The 20,544-nt window shown below is 42.8% G+C and overlaps 1 protein-coding gene and 1 pseudogene across 5 annotated transcripts in view; both read left to right on the forward strand.

Moving 5' to 3' along the window:
* Positions 1–20,544, forward strand: part of LAMA2 (laminin subunit alpha 2) — a 524,271-nt gene that overhangs the window by 214,409 nt on the left and 289,318 nt on the right. For all 5 annotated transcript variants that reach the window (XM_069974947.1, XM_069974948.1, XM_069974950.1 and 2 more), the window contains exons 13-14: positions 10,378–10,479; positions 20,322–20,533. In XM_069974947.1, the coding sequence (XP_069831048.1) occupies positions 10,378–10,479; positions 20,322–20,533 (314 nt within the window). The remainder of the gene's footprint in view (positions 1–10,377; positions 10,480–20,321; positions 20,534–20,544) is intronic.
* Positions 13,393–13,548, forward strand: LOC138796178 (U2 spliceosomal RNA; annotated as a pseudogene).

Here is a 20,544-nt window from a genome sequence, read left to right on the forward strand (position 1 = left end):
AGGGGTTTAAGTTCCCCCTCCTTGCTGGGGCACATCCAGTGCGCTCTCCATGGGTGGGGTTACCAGCTGCCTCTTCCTTAGCAGTTGCCAGCAGTCCCGGTATATCCAGGTAAGCCCTGTCCCCCGCGACGGTAAGCCCTCCCTCTATATGGCCACGACGATACAGGGTGCGGGGCTTATCATCACCGGGGCGAGGCTTACCGGGACATATCAGGACTGCTGGCAACTGCCAAGGAAGAGGCAGTAGGTAACCCCTAACCCCTACCATCAACACCCCCCCATGGAGAGCGCACTGCCTCTGCCCCAGCAAGGAAGGGGGCACTTAACCCCCTTCCTTGCTGGTGCAGGTGCAGTGTCAGACTGTAACTTCTGTTGTGGACTTCATATTGCTTTCTGCTTCTGGGTGGGGAACCCTGTAGGGCAGGGAATCCCAGCTTAATTAGGGGATTCCCTGATCCTGTACTGTAAGGAGGGGTGCTATGCTACTGCATCACTACATAACCCCTTACACTCCGTGGACCGAGTGCACTGCACCCGACCCACGGAGAATACCGGCTCCACATTATAGGTTGGGAAATACACCACCTCTAGTGTGGAGTCATTCTGCGACCCATGTGCGACTATTTTAGTTAGTCGCAAATGATAAATTATGCCTACTCTCAGCGTAAGCTGAAGTAGGCAAGATTGGTGTATGTCGGGAAAAAGTTGCAAAATTTTGCGACTTTTCCAGTCCCAAAAAAATGGCTTAAATTTTTGATAAATCTCCCCCACAGTGTGTGAATGTCTCCTAACTTTAAATTTAGGCTAGTTTCACACGGAATTGAAGGGGATTTCATGCTGTGAGTTTGCAGTGAAATCAGCTGCGATTCCTAACACTGACAGTTTCAGTAGGATTACATTTTTATTCCGCTGTGAGTATGCAAACAAGTATGTACACAAGTATGTAAACTGGTGCATTCTTTACCAGTTGGTGTTCCAGCTTGCTTCTGTAGCTTCCGGCATCCTGACGTCCCGCTTAGCCAATCCGTGGCTGCGGCGGGACCGCGCTGTGATTGGCTGAACGGGACGGCAGGATGCCAGGAGCCATATGTAATCCTATTGAAACTGACAGTGTCGAGAATCACAGCAGTGTTTGCGAATATTTGTACTCGTTCACGAATATTCGTGAATTGCATACAAATTTTATTTTAAAAAGTAGCTACAATAGTGGAGCTATTACAGAGTAGTGTCAAAAGTTGGATAATGTCAATTGTTAAAAATGTAAATCAGCTTGTCAATCATTCAATTTCCGCCATTGACAGTAGCGGATGTTGGTGGATCAGCAGCGTAAACTCAATTTTCTCCCAGGACAGCAGTGGACATTGGTAAATAAGCACCCAGTGAGCTATTAAGATTGACACTGTGTTCACTGTGACTTCCTATAATTAACACTTAGCACTCAGTGACTTCCTATAATGCACAGCCAGCACCCATTGACTTCCTGTAATGCACAGCCAGCACCTAGTGACTTGGTATACTGCACACCCAGCACGCAGTGACTCGGTTTAATGAACAACAGTCACCCAGTTAATTGGTATACAGGACAATGGCTTCACTGCTCCCACAGAAAACCACCCACAATCCACCCATACTCTTCTCCTCTCTGTTCCTATGTCTCCCTGCTATTGCAGCCGCCATGTTTAGCAAATATGCAAAGCGAATCTGGCGAATTTGCGAATCGCAGCGAGGCAAATTATCCCTCACTCATTCCTAATTACAACCCCTGCTCATTTCTTAAAAATAAATAAATAATGTGACGGGTTCCAATAATTTTACTCAGTGGCAACATTTTAGGTAATTTCCCTTGCCTCTGGCCGTAGTGTTAGATTGTGCTACAGCAAGCCTTCTTATATAAGGCTTCAGTATTAGTTTCATGGAGTTTGTTCAAAGCATGAAAGTTTCATTATTGTCAATATTCAGCAAATGTCTGTCATCTCTTCTGTTTTGTGCACATTTTATATTCTTAGACATCTGTCACGGCAAGTCTTCCATTTTTCCAAACTGAAATCTAAGGCATCCATTTCTTCACATTTTGACATTTTTTCTAGATGATTAATAGGTGCTAGTCTATTTTTGTAAACGTTACCTACATGGTCGATGATTAAAATTGCTGGTAGCAAATAACAATTTTTATAAAACCCTCCCTGTAAAGCCAATGAATAACTATGCTTTTTTCTCATTAGCCACAGTTTAATTAAATTTACTTTTTGACAATTTTAGGCTACTACTTAAAAAAAGGACTTTCTAAATGTTTAGTGGAGCTGAAATACATTTTATAGACCTGGTAAGTTATAACTTAATTGTAATGTTGAAATAGTAGAAGCAAGAGAAAGAAAAAACACTAGAATGCCATCCAGTGTTGCCAGTAAGTATAAGGTTATGTTCCCACAATGAAAAAATAAGTGTAAATAACGTCTATTGTTGTGAAACAACGGACGTTATTAACCTCTTAAGGACATATAACGTACCCGTACGTCATATGTCCTCATTAGCACTTCAAAGCGGGGCCGCGCGGCGACCCCGCTTTAAAGCGCCGCGGTCCCGGGTGCCGCGTGTAACCTGGGACCACCGCGCCCGCTAATAAGCTAATCGGAGGCAGCTGTCAAAGTTGACAGCTGCCTCCGATTACCGGAGGCAACCTTTCCCTGGGGTCTAGTGGGGGAGATCGCTCCTCCGGGACGTTGTCCCGGAGGAGTGTTCTCCCTGTCTGATGCCGGCCGGGGACTCATCCAAGATGGCGCTGTCCCGGGCTCGGCACTCGTTTGTTTCCGGCTGCAGCAGCCGAAAGCAAACGAGTGCCTATCTCATTGATCTTTGCTGTATATCTATACAGCAAAGATCTCAATGAGAGATCAAAGTATATATACTAGAAGTCCCCTAGGGGGGCTTCTAGTATATGTGTAAAAAAAAAAAAAAAAAAAGTTTTGTTTATAGTAAAAAGCCCCCTCGCCTAATAAAAGTTTGAATCACCCCCCTTTTCCCAGGTTTTAAATAAAAGTAAACAAATAAATAAATAAACATGTTTGGTATCGCCGCGTGCGTAATCGCCCGAAGTATTATTTAATCACATTCCTGATCTCGCACGGTAAACGGCGTCAGCGCAAAAAAATCCCAAATTGCAAAATTGCGCATTTTTGGTCGCATCAAATAAAAAGCGATCAAAAAGTCGTATATGCGCAATCAAGGTACCAATAGAAAGAACACATCATGGCGCAAAAAATTACACCTGACACAGCCCCATAGACCCAAAAATAAAAGCGTTATAAGCCTGGAAATGGAGCGCTTTTAAGGAACGTATATTTGTTAACAATGGTTTGAATTTTTTATAGGCCATCAGATACAATATAAGTTATACATGTTATATATCGTTTTAATTGTAACTACTTGAGGAACATGCATAACAAGTCAGTTTTACCCCAGGGCGAATAACGTAAAAACACAGTTCCTCCAAATAAAAGAAATACGTTTTTTTTTTCAATTTCACCACACATTGAATTTTTTTCTGGTTTCGTAGTGTACCAAATGCAAAAATTCAGCCTGTCATTGCCAAGTACAATTAGTGACGCAAAAAATAAGGGGTCATGTGGGTTTCTAGGTGGAAAAATGCAAGTGCTATGGCCTTTTAAACACAAGGAGGAAAAAAAGGAAAACCCAAAAACGAAAATGGGCCCCGTCCTTAAAGGGTTAATGTTCTTGATCATTAACCCCTTAACGACACAAGGTGTATATTTACGCCCTGTGGCCGCCTCGTGGAGTTCAGAGGGGGTCCGCGCGGCGACCCCACTCTGAACTGCCGCAGACCCGGGTGCCGCATGTAGCCCGGGACCGAGCCCGCTAATAAAGTAATCAGCAGCAGCTGTCAAAGTTGACAGCTGCATCTGATTACTTATGCAGCCCGATCGGTGGTCGTATAGTGGCGAAGATTGCCCCCCCCGGGGCAATCTCCTTGTTTGCTGCCGGCTGGGGTCTGCGCCGTGATGGCGCTGATCCCGGCTCGACACTCGAATGCTTTCGGCTGCAAAAAAAAAAAAAAAAAACCTCCCCTAATAAAAGTTTTCCCGTGTTATAAATAAAAATAAATCATGCCGCAAAAAAATTACACCTCACACAGCCCCATAGACCAAAGGATAAAAGCGCTGTAGGCATGGGAATGGAGCGATTTTAAGGAACATATATTTGTTAATAATGGTTTGAATTTTTTACAAGCCATATCATAATATAAAAGTTATACATGTTACATATTGTTTTAATTGTAACAACTTGAGGAAGATATATAACAAGTCAGTTTTACCCCAGGGTGAATGGCGCAAAAACAAATACCCCCCAAATAAAATAAATGCATTTTTTTTTTTTATTATTTTACCAAACATTGAATTTTGTTTGGTTTTGCAGTGTACTTTATGAAAAAATTCAGCCTGCCATTGCAAAGTACAATTAGTGGCACAAAAAATAAGGGCTCATGTGGGTTTCTAGGTGAAAAAATGCAATTGTTATGGCCTTTTAAGCACAAGGAGGAAAAAAACCAATGTGCAAAAATGCAAGTTGGCTCTGTCCTTAAGGGGTTAATAATGGCTGTGGTTTTGCAACAATGTTTGTTATTTACACTTGTTTTTACCTAGTTTGAATATATCCCAATAGAGTACATTTAAAGGGAGTATGTAAACTAAATTTATACTTTTTGTACAAGAGGCCCATCGCATGCTGCCATCCCTGTTGTCCCCTGCCGCCAGATGTAGAGTTGCACACAGTCAGCCATTATCCCATGACCTGCCGCCATACCAGATGCTGTCCCTGCTGTTCTGTACCAGTATGCTGTGGTAGGCACCACCTGGTGGCTGGAAGCCGCCTTACCATACGCTCTGTCCCTGCTGTGCATGTGACATGTAAATTTTTCTTCATGGAAAAATAAGACTTCCCCTGAAAATAAGACCCAGTACATCTTTGCGAGCAACAATTTATATAAGACTCTGTCTAATTTTATGTTCCATTCTTCATTAAAAAAAATTGTAGAATAACAGTATTATAGAATACTGTATATTACATGATTGAATTCCATATGGGTTCACACTATTTATATTTCAGTCAGTATTGTGGTCCTCATATTGCAACCAAAACCAGGAGTGGATTAAAAACACAGAAAGGATCTGTTCACACAATGTTGAAATTGAGTGGATGGCCGCCACTTAATGGCAAATATTTGCTGTTATTTTAAAACAACGGCTGTGGTATTGAAATAATGGCTGTTATTTACTGTTATATGGCAGCCATCCACTCAATTTCAACATTGTGTAAACAGATTCTTTCTGTGTTTTTAATCCACTCCTCTTTTTGGCAATATGAGGACCACAATACTGACTGAAATATATGTAGTGTGAACCCAGCCTAATGGGGTATTAAGCTAAATGTTAACTTTTAATATGTTGCTGCCTTTGGTGTGAAAATAACAGTCTATTCATTTTTTTTTTTTTTGCGCTCCCCCAGTGTCCTCCTTTACTATCTTCGGGTTCCGGCTGAGGGATTCCGCCTCCACTTCCAAGATGGACTCTGGCAGTGATGCTCGGTCAGCCAATCATGATTGAGATGGGACAGCACTACAGCCAGTGATTGGTTGAGGAGGATGTCACTACCGAGAAAAGTCCATCTCAGAAGCGGAGGCGGGATCGTTCAGCCGGGACCTAAGATAATGCAGGTGGACATTGGGGCGTGGAAACAGAAGAATGGCTGTTTGTTATGTTTTCCCAAAAGGCAGCAACATTTTAAAAGCTAATATTGAACAGAATACCCATTTAAAGGAGATACATTCTGACATAAATACTTTAGGCTGCTTTCATTCCGGCAAAACCTTTTGCAAAAACGCCAAAAATGAAACACCTGAAGCCTGATGTTAGCTGTGAGTCAATAGAGTTTTATGAAATACTTACTTGCTTTTTTTTGTTTGGTATTTTTCTCTCCTCTTTGGTGTTCTTGGGCTCTGTGGCAGTTTTTCCTAAATGCAGCATAGTGAGGGTTTATCTTTTTTTTTTCCTGCAAACTGTCCCATAGAGTACAATGGAATTTCATCTGTTTGTCTAAAAAACGACAATGACACAAAAAATGACAATCACATCTAAAGTCAAAAATGCCAGAAAACACCAGGATAGTCTTTGCCATTTTTTTTTCTTTTGGAGGTGTCTGGAGGAACCCTCACAGTACATGTGGTGAGACACTATCACTAAACTATTCTACTTTAAATCTTATTTAGTACATGATTTAACTACAATGATTTTAGGGAAATCATCCTTTATGCAGAACAGAGTACAAGTGCAGAGTTGCGGACTATATTATTTTGAAAGTTATTCTCTCATTTATATACTGATGAGAAAAGATTTGTGTAGTAATTATTTAGGCCTTTTAATTCCTATCCATTCATTCTAGAATATATTGTATTCCCGGATTTATGCTTCACAAGATGAACTCTCATCCCCATGATGTATTACTTCATTTACTTGTAATTAAATTCTCACAATTGAGTGATCACTTAAATGTATCTAGAGAAGTGAGTAATCATTGGTACTAAAAGAAATGCTAACTCTTTAAAGCGAATCCTAGTTATAATTTACTAAGATAATGCAGTGCAGATGAATGCAAAGTTAGGATACTTTCTTACACAATGAAAAGTTTGCTATTTAAATATTTTTTTCAATGAAATTTTTATACAAATAACGATGGTTACAAATAGCTATTCACCTTATAGACACAGACATAGAAACATAACATAAGCCCCCCTGATCCATCTAGTCTGCCCTTTTAGTATTTCTTTTCTTATTATCTTTGAATAGATATATGTTTATCCTAGGCAGTTTTACAGTCTGTGGCTATGTTCATACTGCATAAGTACCGTAGTGATCACGGCTGTGATTACTACGGTACTTACGTAGTGCTGCCGCTGAGGGAATCAAGTCCGGAGTTTATACACATAGTAAACACTCCAAACGGGGTCACTAGTGGTGCCGCAAGATGCTGACATGTCAGTTTTCTGTGGCCACTATTCACACAATAAAGCGTGCGGCTCCGGCTGCACGTTCCATTGCGAGCAGCGGGGAATTCAGATTTACTAAGAGGCGAACGTCTCTTAGGCCAGACAGACCAGCGCCTGTCACAGATTTTTGCATGGTTTATGCCATTTTGCATGGTTTATGCCAGGTTTAAACCATGATTGATTAGACATGGGAGGCAACCCTGCCTTTTATTAATCCAATGATTAGAACCAGAGGTCAAATTATTCTGAATCTCTAATGGAAACTATTAACCCCTTCCCGCATAAGGGGGTAACTGTATGTCCGTCCTCATGCGGGTGGGGGCATTCAGAGAGCTCTGAACTGCCGCGATCCTAGGTGCAGAACTGCCGCGATCTGCAGCCCGGGACCACAGCGATTAGCGGGCACCCCCTTTTCCCATTTTATAAATAAAAATAAATAAGTTAAATTGTTTGGTATAACCACGTGCGTAATCACATGAACTATTAAATTATCCATTTCCTGATCTCACACGGTAAACGCCGTAAGTGCAAAAACCCGCCAAAGTGCAAAATTGGGCATTTTTGGTCGCATGAAATCCACAAAAATTGTAATAAAAAGTAATAAAAGGTACCGATAGAAATTAAAGATCATGGCGCAAAAATTTACACCTTACGCAGCTTCATAGACCAAAGGATAAAAGTGTTATAAGCATGGGAATGGAGCGATTTTAAGGAACGTTTATTTTCTGTAAAAGGTTTTATTTTTTTAAATGCCACCATATAAAGTAATGCAAGTTGCATATCGTTTTAATTACTGTATATCAACTTGAAGAACATATATAACATGTCAGTTTTTCCATAGGACGAACAGCATAAAAACAAAGCGCCCCCACCCCACAAAAAAAAAAAAAGGCTAGCTTTTTTTTTTTTTTTTCAATTTCACCGCACATATAATTTTTTTTCTGGTTTTGCAGTGTCAGTTATGCAAAAATTAAGTCTGCCATTGCTAAGTAAAATTAGTGGTGCAAAAAATATGTGCTCATGTGAGTCTGTAGGGAAAAGAATAACGAAAACGCAAAAATAAAAATTGGCTCTGTCATTAAGGGGTTAATACTTATGCTAAAATGCTGGCACATTATCCCTGCATGTCACAACCCTTGATTCCGGTATCATTGTCCACTCAATAACATTTCACGTAATCTGGAAAATACCCTTAATTATATTTGCCATTTTTTATAATAAAAAAAATCCCACTAATAAATCATTTTTATTTTTATTTTTTTCAAATTCTTATTGATTTTCTATCAGAAGATCACAAAGCTGACTTGAGCTGCTGAGTGCTAAGCAATTCTGAACTGCTGCTGAATGTCATTTGGACTTTAAATAGGTTAAAAATATATGGGTGCTTGACCTCCCCTGTCATCCATAATGCTGTGATTCATGATAGGCAAATCTGTCTGGTACTTTGCATTTTTTATGTGTCCTGTATTAAATATGAGGCCTGAGCTCTCAACTCACAGATCAAACTATTCATTACTCTTAAATTCAACCTGCTGCTGCTTTTACCTATTTAATCACTTGTTTTACATGGCGTGCACTAAATAATCCTATCCACCCATGGAGAATTAGCTAACACAGCTTGATGTTGGGTATGTCTGGTAAATTATTTAGAAAAACATTTAGAATAAAAAAAAAAAAGTTCAAAGTCACTATGCCCTGTCCTATCCTCGAAGAAACTAAGATAAGACTGTATATCCTATATCCAGGGCCCCTGTTGTATCTACCAGGAATGCTGAAACCCCAGTTCCTGGAAGGTTAACCCTTTACAGGCCCTGGTCAGATCATGACTGTGACATGTAAGAGTGTGTCTCTATACTTACTAGTCAGCTTCTGTATGGGAGGATCTCTGGTCTGATGCATCTCCATAGCAGCCCCCAGGGGATGGATGCCTGAGTACCTGGCTGTGTCTGCAGCACAACCAGGTACAATGTCTGTAAGTATAACGCTGATAGGCTGAATGCACTGTATTAGTGCAGTGTATTATAGTATTCACAGTATTAACACTTTATTAGCTCAACAGTCGGCATATTAGCCGTCTACCTTTGAAGTCCATCCCAGTCCATACCGCTCTTCCCTACTATTCCTGGAAAAGCTAGATTTAGTTCTGAGAAACTTACCCTAGTTTCCCAAGACTTTATCCAGCTTTTCCAGGCACCTGGAGTGGAGCGGCACAGATTTCAAAATCAGCCGGCTAATAAGCTGACTGCTGACCTATCAATGTGTTTTGCTTTGTTATTACTGTAAATTCGCTCATCTGTAACATGATCTCAAGATCACTGGTCACAAGTCACCTTGTGGGGGGAAAAATAGAATGTAAGTTAAGAAAAACCCTGATCCCCATAAAAAAAACAATAAATGTTCCCTTAAACTTCCCTACATAAAACATAAAAAGATTAACAAAAAAAATGCTGTAAAAAAAAGCAAAAATAAAAATTGCTGTATTTTAATCCGCCTCCTCAAAACTACTAAAAACTTAATCAAAAAGTCATACGTAAATACGCAAAAAGTCATTCCTAAAAGGTACCAATAAAAAGACCCCCCCCCCCCTATAAATTAAATAAATAAATAAATAAATAAAACTTGGCTATATGCCTATGTTGATTGAAAAATAAAGGAGTTTTACCACTTCGGATTCAAACATGGAAAAACAAACCAAATGATTAGGGCATTAAAGCGACTCCTACCCTCCTCATCATTAGGAATGCTCCAGGCAGATTGCTTCCTATTCCCCACCTGTGTGTATAATGAACATGGGCTGGATCGTAAATACAAATGTAAGCCCCGGCCGTTAGACACAGCGCTGCAGGATTAAAAGTTGTTTTTAGGACAATAACTGCATACCCTGCCGAACGGACCCCAGGACAGATCTTAGATTAAAAGCAGGTATCTGAAGGTACAAGTGGTTTGGGGGGGACAGATTGTGGGTACAGAGTCGCTTTAAGGCCCAGAATGTATGCTGGAGGAAGGGGTTAATTTTACTTGAACTAATTTTTTCACATACAACTAGAAGAGTTTATGGCTATATTTTTTTATTTGCATTATTATGAAGTATTGTAATAGACATATATTCTAAGGTGTAGATTAGTGCTAAGAGGAATTTTCATGTCATTGTTAATAGCAATGTCCATTTCTATCGATTTTCTGTTTACTTTCTAAGTTTAACTTGTCCTTGATCGATATTCAAAATAAATCAATTAACATCAGTCAAGTAAAAGAACAGACTGAAAGCCGAAACCCTGTGAAATAACACAGTCTAATCGATGCATTTTGATTTTATGTAGGTTGCTGCAGTGGGAGGACATTTAACATACACAATCTCCTATGACACATCTGTAAAAGAAGATGCTGAGGAGTTCACGGATTATCCCAGTGTCATTATTGAGGTGAGGAGATATTTCAACGAGCATACAATTGTATGGTCAACATTGGCTGCATTATTTAGATACAGCATTGCTTTAAAGAGAACCAATCACGGGGGTGTGGGTTTTTGGGTTTAATACTTAATTGCATTTGTTTTTACCTTATTTTTACTTTTGTAAATAACTTTCATTACTTTAGTTATAGATTTTCATTGTTACAGCAGTTTTAATTAGTGCCTCGCGCCGGCTCTTTTCAAAAGAGCCGGCCCGAGACTGCCATCCGGAAGTTCCCAGCATCCTCTGCGAGCCGGGAACAGAGAAACACAGGTATCGCGAGATTGCCCTCTGTTACACTCTATACATGGCTGCAGCAGCATGAATCAGGGCTGTTATCAGTGCTGCCCTCCTCTCTTCACTTTGCACAGACTGAGCTTTCAAAAGCAGCCTCCACCAGCCTCCTGAGTGACCCTCCTGTAATCAGGTAACCCGATCTGCTGGGATGTGGCCCGCGGGGGCTGCTTCTGACAGCTCTGTCACCGCTCCCTGGCTGCAAAGTAAAGAGAGAGGAGGACGGACAGTGATCGGCTCTGAAGTAAGTTGAAAGCACAAGGGAGTTCTATCTCCTCCTCTGTGCTGTGTATCAGGGCCGACAATCCTCCTCTCCCTCCCCCAACACACACTGCAGGGAAGACGTTACCTCCATTAACTCCTGCCTTGCTGGGCTAGAAGGGTTTGATCACAGCAGCCAGCCCTCCTGAAGGGAGAGCACCCCCTGCTGGATCCAGGTCCTCAGTCTCCAGCCCCTCAGGACACTCACCCAGACTTCAGTATCACCAGAGACAGGGTGAGGAGTCAGCACAGCGCCCCACACTACACTGCCTGTACTGTGCCCTGCTACTCATACCACCCCTGCCTGTTCTCCTGTTCAGCTATACTATTACTCCTCTACCACTACTACTCCTCATCTCCTATTCAGCTATATTACTACTGATCATCTCCTATTCAGCTGATGCTACCACTACTACTCCTCTCATCTCCTATTCCACTGATGCTACCACTACTACTCCTCATCTCCTATTCCACTGATGCTACCACTACTACTCCTCATCTCCTATTCAGCTATATTACTACTACTCCTTTCGTCTCCTATTCTGCTACTACTACACCCCTTATCTCCTATTCTGCTGCTGCTACTACTACTGCACCCCTCGTCTCCTATTCTGCTGCTACTACTACTACTACACCTCTCGTCTCCTATTCTGCTGCTACTACTACTACTACTACTACTGCACCCCTCGTCTCCTATTCTGCTGCTACTACTACTACTACACCTCTCGTCTCCTATTCTGCTGCTACTACTACTACTACTACTGCACCCCTCGTCTCCTATTCTGCTGCTGCTGCTACTACTACTGCACCCCTCGTCTCCTATTCTGCTGCTGCTACTACTACTGCACCCCTCGTCTCCTATTCTGCTGCTACTACTACTGCACCTCTCGTCTCCTATTCTGCTGCTACTACTACTGCACCCCTCGTCTCCTATTCTGCTGCTACTACTACTACTACACCTCTCGTCTCCTATTCTGCTGCTACTACTACTACTACTACTGCACCCCTCGTCTCCTATTCTGCTGCTGCTACTACTACTGCTCCCCTCGTCTCCTATTCTGCTGCTGCTACTACTACTGCACCCCTCGTCTCCTATTCTGCTGCTACTACTACTACTGCACCCCTCGTCTCCTATTCTGCTGCTACTACTACTACTGCACCCCTCGTCTCCTATTCTGCTGCTGCTACTACTACTACTGCACCTCTCGTCTCCTATTCTGCTACTACTACTACACCCCTCATCTCCTATGCTGCTACTACTACTACACCCCTTATCTAATATTCTGCTGCTGCTACTACTACTGCACCCCTCGTCTCCTATTCTGGTGCTGCTACTACTACTGCACCCCTCGTCTCCTATTCTGGTGCTGCTACTACTACTGCACCCCTCGTCTCCTATTCTGGTGGTGCTGCTACTACTACTGCACCCCTCGTCTCCTATTCTGGTGCTGCTACTACTACTGCACCTCTCGTCTCCTATTCTGCTGCTGCTGCTACTACTGCACCTCTCGTCTCCTATTCTGCTACTACTACTGCACCCCTCATCTCCTATTCTGCTACTACTACTGCACCCCTCATCTCCTATTCTGCTGCTACTACTCAAACACCATTACAATTTTATTTGAGACTGCAAGGAGAAAAAAAAACATTCTGTTTGTTTAAAATAAATAAATAAAGATTTAAAAATCTGGCCGTATTGCCCAGCCCTACCCCTGCTGTAGATGGACTCTGCACTTCCCCCCTATTTCTGGCTGGTGTTTTCCTTTGGGCTATGTTCACACGTTGTAAGAGACCGGTCGTCACGGAGCGGTCGATCTCTGAAAAGATCATCCCTGCCGGTACTGCAGTACTGCCACTTGCTTCATTGCGTGAACTGACAGGTCTTTCTGCGGCCGCAATTCACCGAATTGCGGCTGCAGAAAACTGACATGTCAGTTGTTTTTGGCACCGTATGGGATCCCGGCCGGAGTGTATACTATGTGTATATGCTCCGGCCGGGATCCCATAGAAGAATAGGCAGCGTTCCACACCATACAAAGTATGGCCGATGTTGCCAATGGCAACAACGGCCGTACTTTTATGCCGTGTGAACATAGCCTTGCAAAGGAAGATGCCATACAGTCTGCAGCAGGGAGGGGTAATTGATAGCATTTTTTTTCCCCCTCTCCTTTTTTTTTTTTTTCTTTTTCAGATATTGGTATCCTGATGACTATGTTGGATTCGGTGTACTACTTCGATGACTGGAATTTTTCTTTATTTTTTTTATAAAATGGCCAATGAGGGGGCATGGGGTGGTTTTATTTTAATAAAAAAAAAAAAAACTGGTGTATCGCTTCTCGGCCTTTTGGCTAAGATCGAGTGTAGTATCTGTTCTTATCTGGGGACCATATATTAAATTGATTTTTAGAACAGGGAGATGGAAAAAGAGCTTGCTGTGTCCTTTCCAGGCATTGACCTGGTATTTTACAGGCTTAGGCTATGTTCACACAACGTAAAACTACGGCCGTAGTTCTCGGCGCAGAACTACGGCCGTAGTTTTGCGGTGTGTAACAAAGCCTTATGTGCAATGGGATCCTGGCCGGAGCGTACACACATTGTATACGCTCCGACCGGGATCCCGCATGGCGCCGGAAAAAACTGACAGGTCAGTTTTCTGAGGCCAGAATTCAGTGAATTCCGGCCGCAGAAAGACCTGTCAGTGCACACAGTGAAGCGAGCGGCTCCAGCTGCTTTCTTCACTGTGGGCTAAGGGAAGCTCTGATGCGGGCGCATCAGAGCTCTGCGGCTGGAAAGATCACCCGGCCGGTAATTAAGTACCGGCCAAGATGATCCGGCCAGAGACCAGCCGTTCCGTGACCCGGCCGGTGTCATGGAACAGCCGGTCTCATACGTAGTGTGAACATAGCCTTAGGGTATGTGCACACTACAAAATCTGGGCAAAAACCTGTTCATTCATTGGGCAGACAGCGGAATCAGCCTTTGTATAGAATGGAGTGTATGGCACGGGCGGAGATGCAATCGAGTGGCAAAATCTGCAGCGGGTTATCTGCCCGGCTTTTGTAGTGTGCACATACCCTTAGAAGTGGAAGCTGCCAGACAGCATCCACAACTAAGCTTGTAAAGTGAAAAGAAAAAAAAAATACACCAGAGAAATTTTTTTTTTAAATTGATAATAAAAACACTCCCACACCCTTTATTGATAACTTTATCTTTAAAAAATGCTGGTCATCGACATAGTCTGCCAAATCCATCTAGCCCTCAGGATAACAATATATAAAAAAACAAAGAAAAAAAAAAGGTATTAAATGGAGGGGGGGAAGGTTTACTGTTTGGCCCTCAGGGGGTTAAAATATACCTACCATTTCGTTCAAGCGTCAGGATACCTCTGGAAACTCAGGAAAACACCGCGGCTCCGCACTCTGTTGTAAAAAAGAGTATAGTACAGGCCTGCCAGAAGCTCCATAGTATGTATATATCCAAGGGTAGCCTATGGAGCTTCTGGCGGACCTGTACTATGCTTGCTTTAGAACGGAGTGCAGAGCTGCAGGAGTTTTAGGGTGCGTTCACACATATAGGGATCTGCAGATTTCATGGCCCAGATTTGATTTGCTTTGAATCTGCCACTTCAATTCTACGCCATCAAATCTGCTGCGGATCCTGTATGTGTGAACACACCCTTAGGGCTCGTTCCCACTGAGCAAAAGCAGCTGAATTTCTGCGCTGAATCAGCGCTGAAATTTCAGCCGTTAAAATAGGTGCAGAGCTAATTTCCATTGTGTTGAATGGAAATTCTGCTCTGCAGTTCACACAGTGGAATTTCCGCACTGAACTAATCCGCTTTCCGCCAGAAGAATGAACATGTTCATTCTTCCGCTAGCGGAAGCCTATACAAATCAATGGGGCTCTGATTTTCTGTTTCAGCGCGGATTCAGCGCGGATTCAGCGCGGAATACAAGCGGAATACAAGCGGAAATTACTCGCTGAATCAGCGCGGAAATGGGGAAAAGGGGGGGGAGGAGGATTCTAGTATATGTTCTGGTATAGTCTAGTTTACTCACCAAATACTCGCTGAATTTCAGCGCTGAATGCATGCGGATTCAGCGCGGATTCCTCGAGTATTCCGCGCTGAATTTGTCAAGAGCTGATTACGAGCTGAACACTTTCCTAGCAGAATACGCAGGGATTCTGCTTGCATTCTGCTTATATTCTGCTCGGAATTCAGTGTCAGTTGATTTCAGGCGGAAATATTTCCTTGCGTAATCCGCTCCTTTTGCTCTGTGTGAACGTAGCCTTAGGGTACGTTGACACACGTACCAACTCGCAGCGGAAATCTCGAGTTGGTACGTGCGAGTTAATTTCCTGGCAGGTCCTGTGCATACATACTCACAGTGGTCTGAAAGACCGCTGCGAGTATGTAATGCAGCCGCCCCCTTAACCCCTTCAGCTCCCGCTCTCTGTATACATTACCGCTCTCCTGCACTGGTCCTGGCTTCCTGCTCTCCCGCCCAGCCAATCAGTGGCTGCAGCTGGGCGGGAGAGCAGGACGCCTGGACCCGTGCAGGAGAGAGGTAATGTATACAGAGAGCCGAGCGGGAGCCGGGTGGCAGCGGTTAAGGGGGCTGCATTACATACACTCAGCGGCCTTTCAGACCGCTGTGAGTACGTGTGCACAGGACCTGCTAGGAAATTAACTCGTAGCGGATCTCGCTGCAAAAGTCGCAGCGAGATTTCCGCTGCGAGTCGCTACGTGTGAACGCACCCTTAAAAGGTATCCTGCCTCCCAATCAAAATGGTGGGTATCTTAAGTGAGGTACCACTAGGGGTGGAAAAAATGTACCTTTGGCCCCAGGCTGTCCACCCAACCTCTAATCTTATTATAATTGATAGTAAGCTGTTAAACTTGTGTATATAAGCTGTCCTTTTGTTATAGTGTGCAACTGTGAGGCTGCATTCACACGTTCCGTAAAATTGGTCGCGGATCCACAATTACGGACAATTTTAGGGACCATCGAAGTAAATGAAGACATTCACATGATCCATGCCATTTCCCGCACTGCAAAAAAATAGGACATGTCCTAGTGCAGATCGCAGCAAGGATCCCCACTACCACCACCCAGCAGCTGGGATGACGGAAGAGCATGATGTGTGCTCCTGTCATCGCATCTACTACTCACCTACTCCCACAGACCGGCCGACTTCATGTTCACCAGAAGTGGTCTGGACTACGCTGCCGCCTTCTCCCGGTAGCGTAGTCCAGGCCACTTCCGGTGAGAGTGTGTAAGGGATCTGTGCCGCGATCCTCCTCTGGATCTGGATAGTTTGAATAAGGCCTGAATGTGTATCTAACCCCATGAAAATTCTGATCCCGTTTGTGAACTGCGGGCCGGTTCCCGTGTACGGCACAGTTCTATCCACAGGGACCGGGCCGGGGCTGAAGCACTAGAGGCGGGTCGGCCCGCCCCCAGTGGTAGGGAATTCCCTCCCCTCTATGACGCGGCTCCATTGATTCTAAAGGAGCCGCGTCATAGAGAGGCGGGGGGATTCTTCCCACTAGGGGCGGGGCGGCCCACCTCCAGTGCTTCAGCCCCATCCCGGTACACGTGGATAGAATGGCGCTGTACACAGGAACCGGGGCGCGGTTTAAAAAACGAACCACGGCACCGGCTTCCCTGTGATGGCGCCGTTCTATCCGTGGGTCATATTAAAGAGTATATACCTGATGGTGGTACATCCTCTTTAAGGGTATGTTCGCACACATTGGAGTTTCATTGTAGTAATGCAATGATGGACGGCTGGATGGCAATTGAATGGTTAATTACTGCAATGAAATTATGCAGTACCGGTATGAAAATGCAATGTGTGAACACAGCCTTATAGATAGACTCAAACAAGAAAAGCTATATTACACATGCTAAGCAGACAGCATCACACAGACAGGCATGGATTCAAAGTCAAAGATTTTCATGGGTTTAGATACACTAGCTCACTAACACGTATCTGAACTACCACAGGATTAGATGCACATGGTTAGCAGCACATTAACAATTATCTTTAGATTAGATGCAAAGGTACAGATAAATGGTGCATTTACACACACAGATTTATCTGACAGATTTGTGAAGCCAAAGCCAGGAACAGACTATAACCAGTGAACAGCTCATAAAGGAATGACTGAGATTTCTCCTCTTTTGCTATCCATTCCTGTCTTTGGCTTCAAAAACGTGTCAGATAAATCTCTGTGTAAACACACCCAAACTCTAAAAAATATGGTTAAAAATACACTGGCCCAGTACCCGTTTTCAGCAGACATTATCACAGATGACAGTATTAGTTCAAACTGTGTTTTTCCGATCCGTTTAACATTTACGTTTTATGGAAAAAACGGATGCAAAAACGGATGCAGTTGTGTGACATCTATTTGGATCAGTTTTTCCATTGACTTCCATTATAAAAAAAAAAAAAAAAAACAGATTGAAACATACACAAATATAATGTTGACTAAGTTTTTCTGTCCGTTAAAAGTAACCAATAAAAACGGATACATTGAACGGATAGGAAAAAACGCAGTGTGAACCTGCCCTTTTACACTGGAGAAATGTTAGTAAAAGAACTGACTGCTGTTGATTAGAGGCTGCGGTGCACACAAGCTTGGAAACCTGCAGCATACATGTTTGGAATTTGGGGGCGTGGCTTATGTGTACAACTGCCAGCCTCAAGATGGCAGCTCCAGTGAGCTGTTTCCATGGTAGTTTTCTTAGCTTATAATGACAGAACTTACAGCCCTAAAGCTTCCAGGGGTTATTTGTTTTATGTTTGGTTATATTTACTTCCTCCCTACTATAAAATAACTGGGTATAATTTTTGGTGACAGGTTCTCTTTAAAGGGAACGTTCACCATAAAAATAATGTTAAAGATTAATAGTGACTAGAGATGAGCGAACCGGGTTCGGGTTCGAGTCGATCCGAACCCGAACATTCGGTATTTGATTAGCGGGGGCTGTTGAACTTGGATAAAGCTCTAAGGTTGTCTGGAAAACATGGATACAGCCAATGACTATATCCATGTTTTCCAGATAGCCTTAGAGCTTTATCCAAGTTCAGCAGCCACCACTAATCAAATGCCGAAAGTTCGGGTTCGGATCGACTCGAGCATGCTCGAGGTTCGCTCATCTCTAATAGTAACTTGTCGTTCACTGATTTAAATCCCTGCTCATTCCAATGGGCAATGCTACTGAATGGTTGACAGCCTTTCCTGTATCAGCATGTATACAGAGAAAGCCATCAATGTCTCGGGCCACCCATAGGACTCCCAAGACCAAAATGAGCCGAGATTTCCATGCATGAAATGCAAATTTTCCCACAAAACTATTTACCAATCTACTATGCTCTATACCATGCTGCCCACATATTGGACTGCTTATTTAACATGACAGTTTTCCTTGAAGGGGAACCTTGAACTAGACTGAATATAGATTTTTGTATTGCCTAAATATATAAACAGCAATAATAGTGGTGTGGAGTTGTGGTTGGATGCAAAAAGGGGTGTCTGGGGACTGAAGGGTAATGTAAAGATCTAAAGGAGAACACCATAAACGGTCTGTGTCGAATTAGGAGCACATTAATCAAAAAAGCACCCCTGGTGGTTGGCATAGAGAAGATATGATCGCAAGAAATTTTACAATATATCCCCTTTTTTTAATGTTTTTAATGTTTAAATCAATGTTACACATATGGACAACAGGTGTCTCCCTTCCTGTCAAACTGAGGTCCATTTTTCGTCCAAGCCGATATTTGGTCTTTTCTCGATTCTTAAAACGAGACCAAACGCAGGAAGTCCCAGTCTTTTTGGGGCTCACAGACATGGCTTGGTATTGATTGACGGCCATTCCTGAACAGTTTTCACTGCAGGGTGTTCGCATATCTCCTGTCACATAGCACCAAAACCTCTGTAGCCACACAGTGACATTATACTCACTGAATTGTTACATAACAAAGAGCATTGTCTCCTGGTAAGTTGCAGAGCTGATAGTATAATTAGCAAAAAAATTGGCTAAATTAATTGCCCTCAGTTGATACACAACCTGCATGATGAACAAGTGTCCATGGGGAAGCATGGACCACAGTTTGGCCTTATATATGATGTTGATTTAAACATAGAAATAAAAGCTAGTATACTGCATAACTGCTTGCGATCACAACCACTGTTGATTTTTTAAAGGGAAAAAAATGCAATAGATATGCTTTAAAGGGATTGACTGGTAGAAGTAAGAGCAATAGTTTTACTTGTTCTCGGTGCTCCACTTAGTAACAAAGTAACATAGTTGATAAGGTTGAAAGAAGACACGAGTCCATCAGGTTCAACCTACAGGAACCCTACTACAAAACCCCCCATGAGGCAGATGACAATTGCCCCATCAAAGGGAGAAAATTCCTTCCCGACTTCAATGGCAATCAGAATAATCCCTGGATCAACCTATCACCGGACTTCTAATGCTCATAACTTGTAATATTATATTTTTCAAGAAAGGCATCAATGCCTCCCTTGAACTTCTTTAATGAATTGGCCATGACAACATCATGTAGCAGAGAGTTCCATAGTCTCACTACTCGTACAGTTAAGAATCTGCATTGATGCTGATGGTGAAATCTTCTTATCTCTAGACGTAGAGGATGCCCCCTTGTCATGGTTACAGACCTAGGAGTAAAAAGACCACTACAAAGATCTCTGTACTGTCCATTCATATATTTGTACATTGTGATCAGATCACCCCAAGCTTGATAACCTGTCCTGGTACTGCAACCCACCCATTCCCTTAATGACCTTAGTTGCCCTTCTCTGCGCCCGCTCCAGTTCAGCTGTGTCCTTCTTATATACCAGTCCCAAAAACACAGTATTCCATATGTGGTCTGACCAGTGATTTATGAAGAGGCAAAACTATATTCTCATCTTTAGCATCTCAGCCTCTTTTGATCCATCCCATTAATCCCATCCCACTTCTGCCTCCCTATTGTCTTGAAAATATAACCACACAGGTATGGTTTCCCCCAATATTTGTTTGAGTTTCTAGATGGGCAGGAAGGTGGAAGTATTGCGGTTAATAGAACATGAGTGCTCTAAGTGAAATATTACAGGAGTAGTCATAGATTTCCCACATTTACATTGTTAGGTTATCATTGTATGGTGACCTCAATATGTAGCTCAATATTAGATTATATTTATTTCTTTACCAGACTGATTGTGTGTAAAATATTTGCAGGGTAATGGAATATGGATTAGTTCCACACAAGATGAAGCTGATCTCCAGCCTTTTGAAGAACGCACAGAAAAAGTGGTACTGCGCCCAGAATTTTTCAAAATGCATCAAACGGGTTATCAAGTCAGCAGAAAGGACTTCATGACAGTCATGGCAAATGTTAATAGACTTCTTATAAGAGCAACATATAGTAACCAACCAGACAGCGTCTACAGGTACAAACAAT

This window comes from Dendropsophus ebraccatus, chromosome 6, assembly GCF_027789765.1.
Source record: "Dendropsophus ebraccatus isolate aDenEbr1 chromosome 6, aDenEbr1.pat, whole genome shotgun sequence".
Lineage (NCBI taxonomy): Eukaryota > Metazoa > Chordata > Amphibia > Anura > Hylidae > Dendropsophus > Dendropsophus ebraccatus.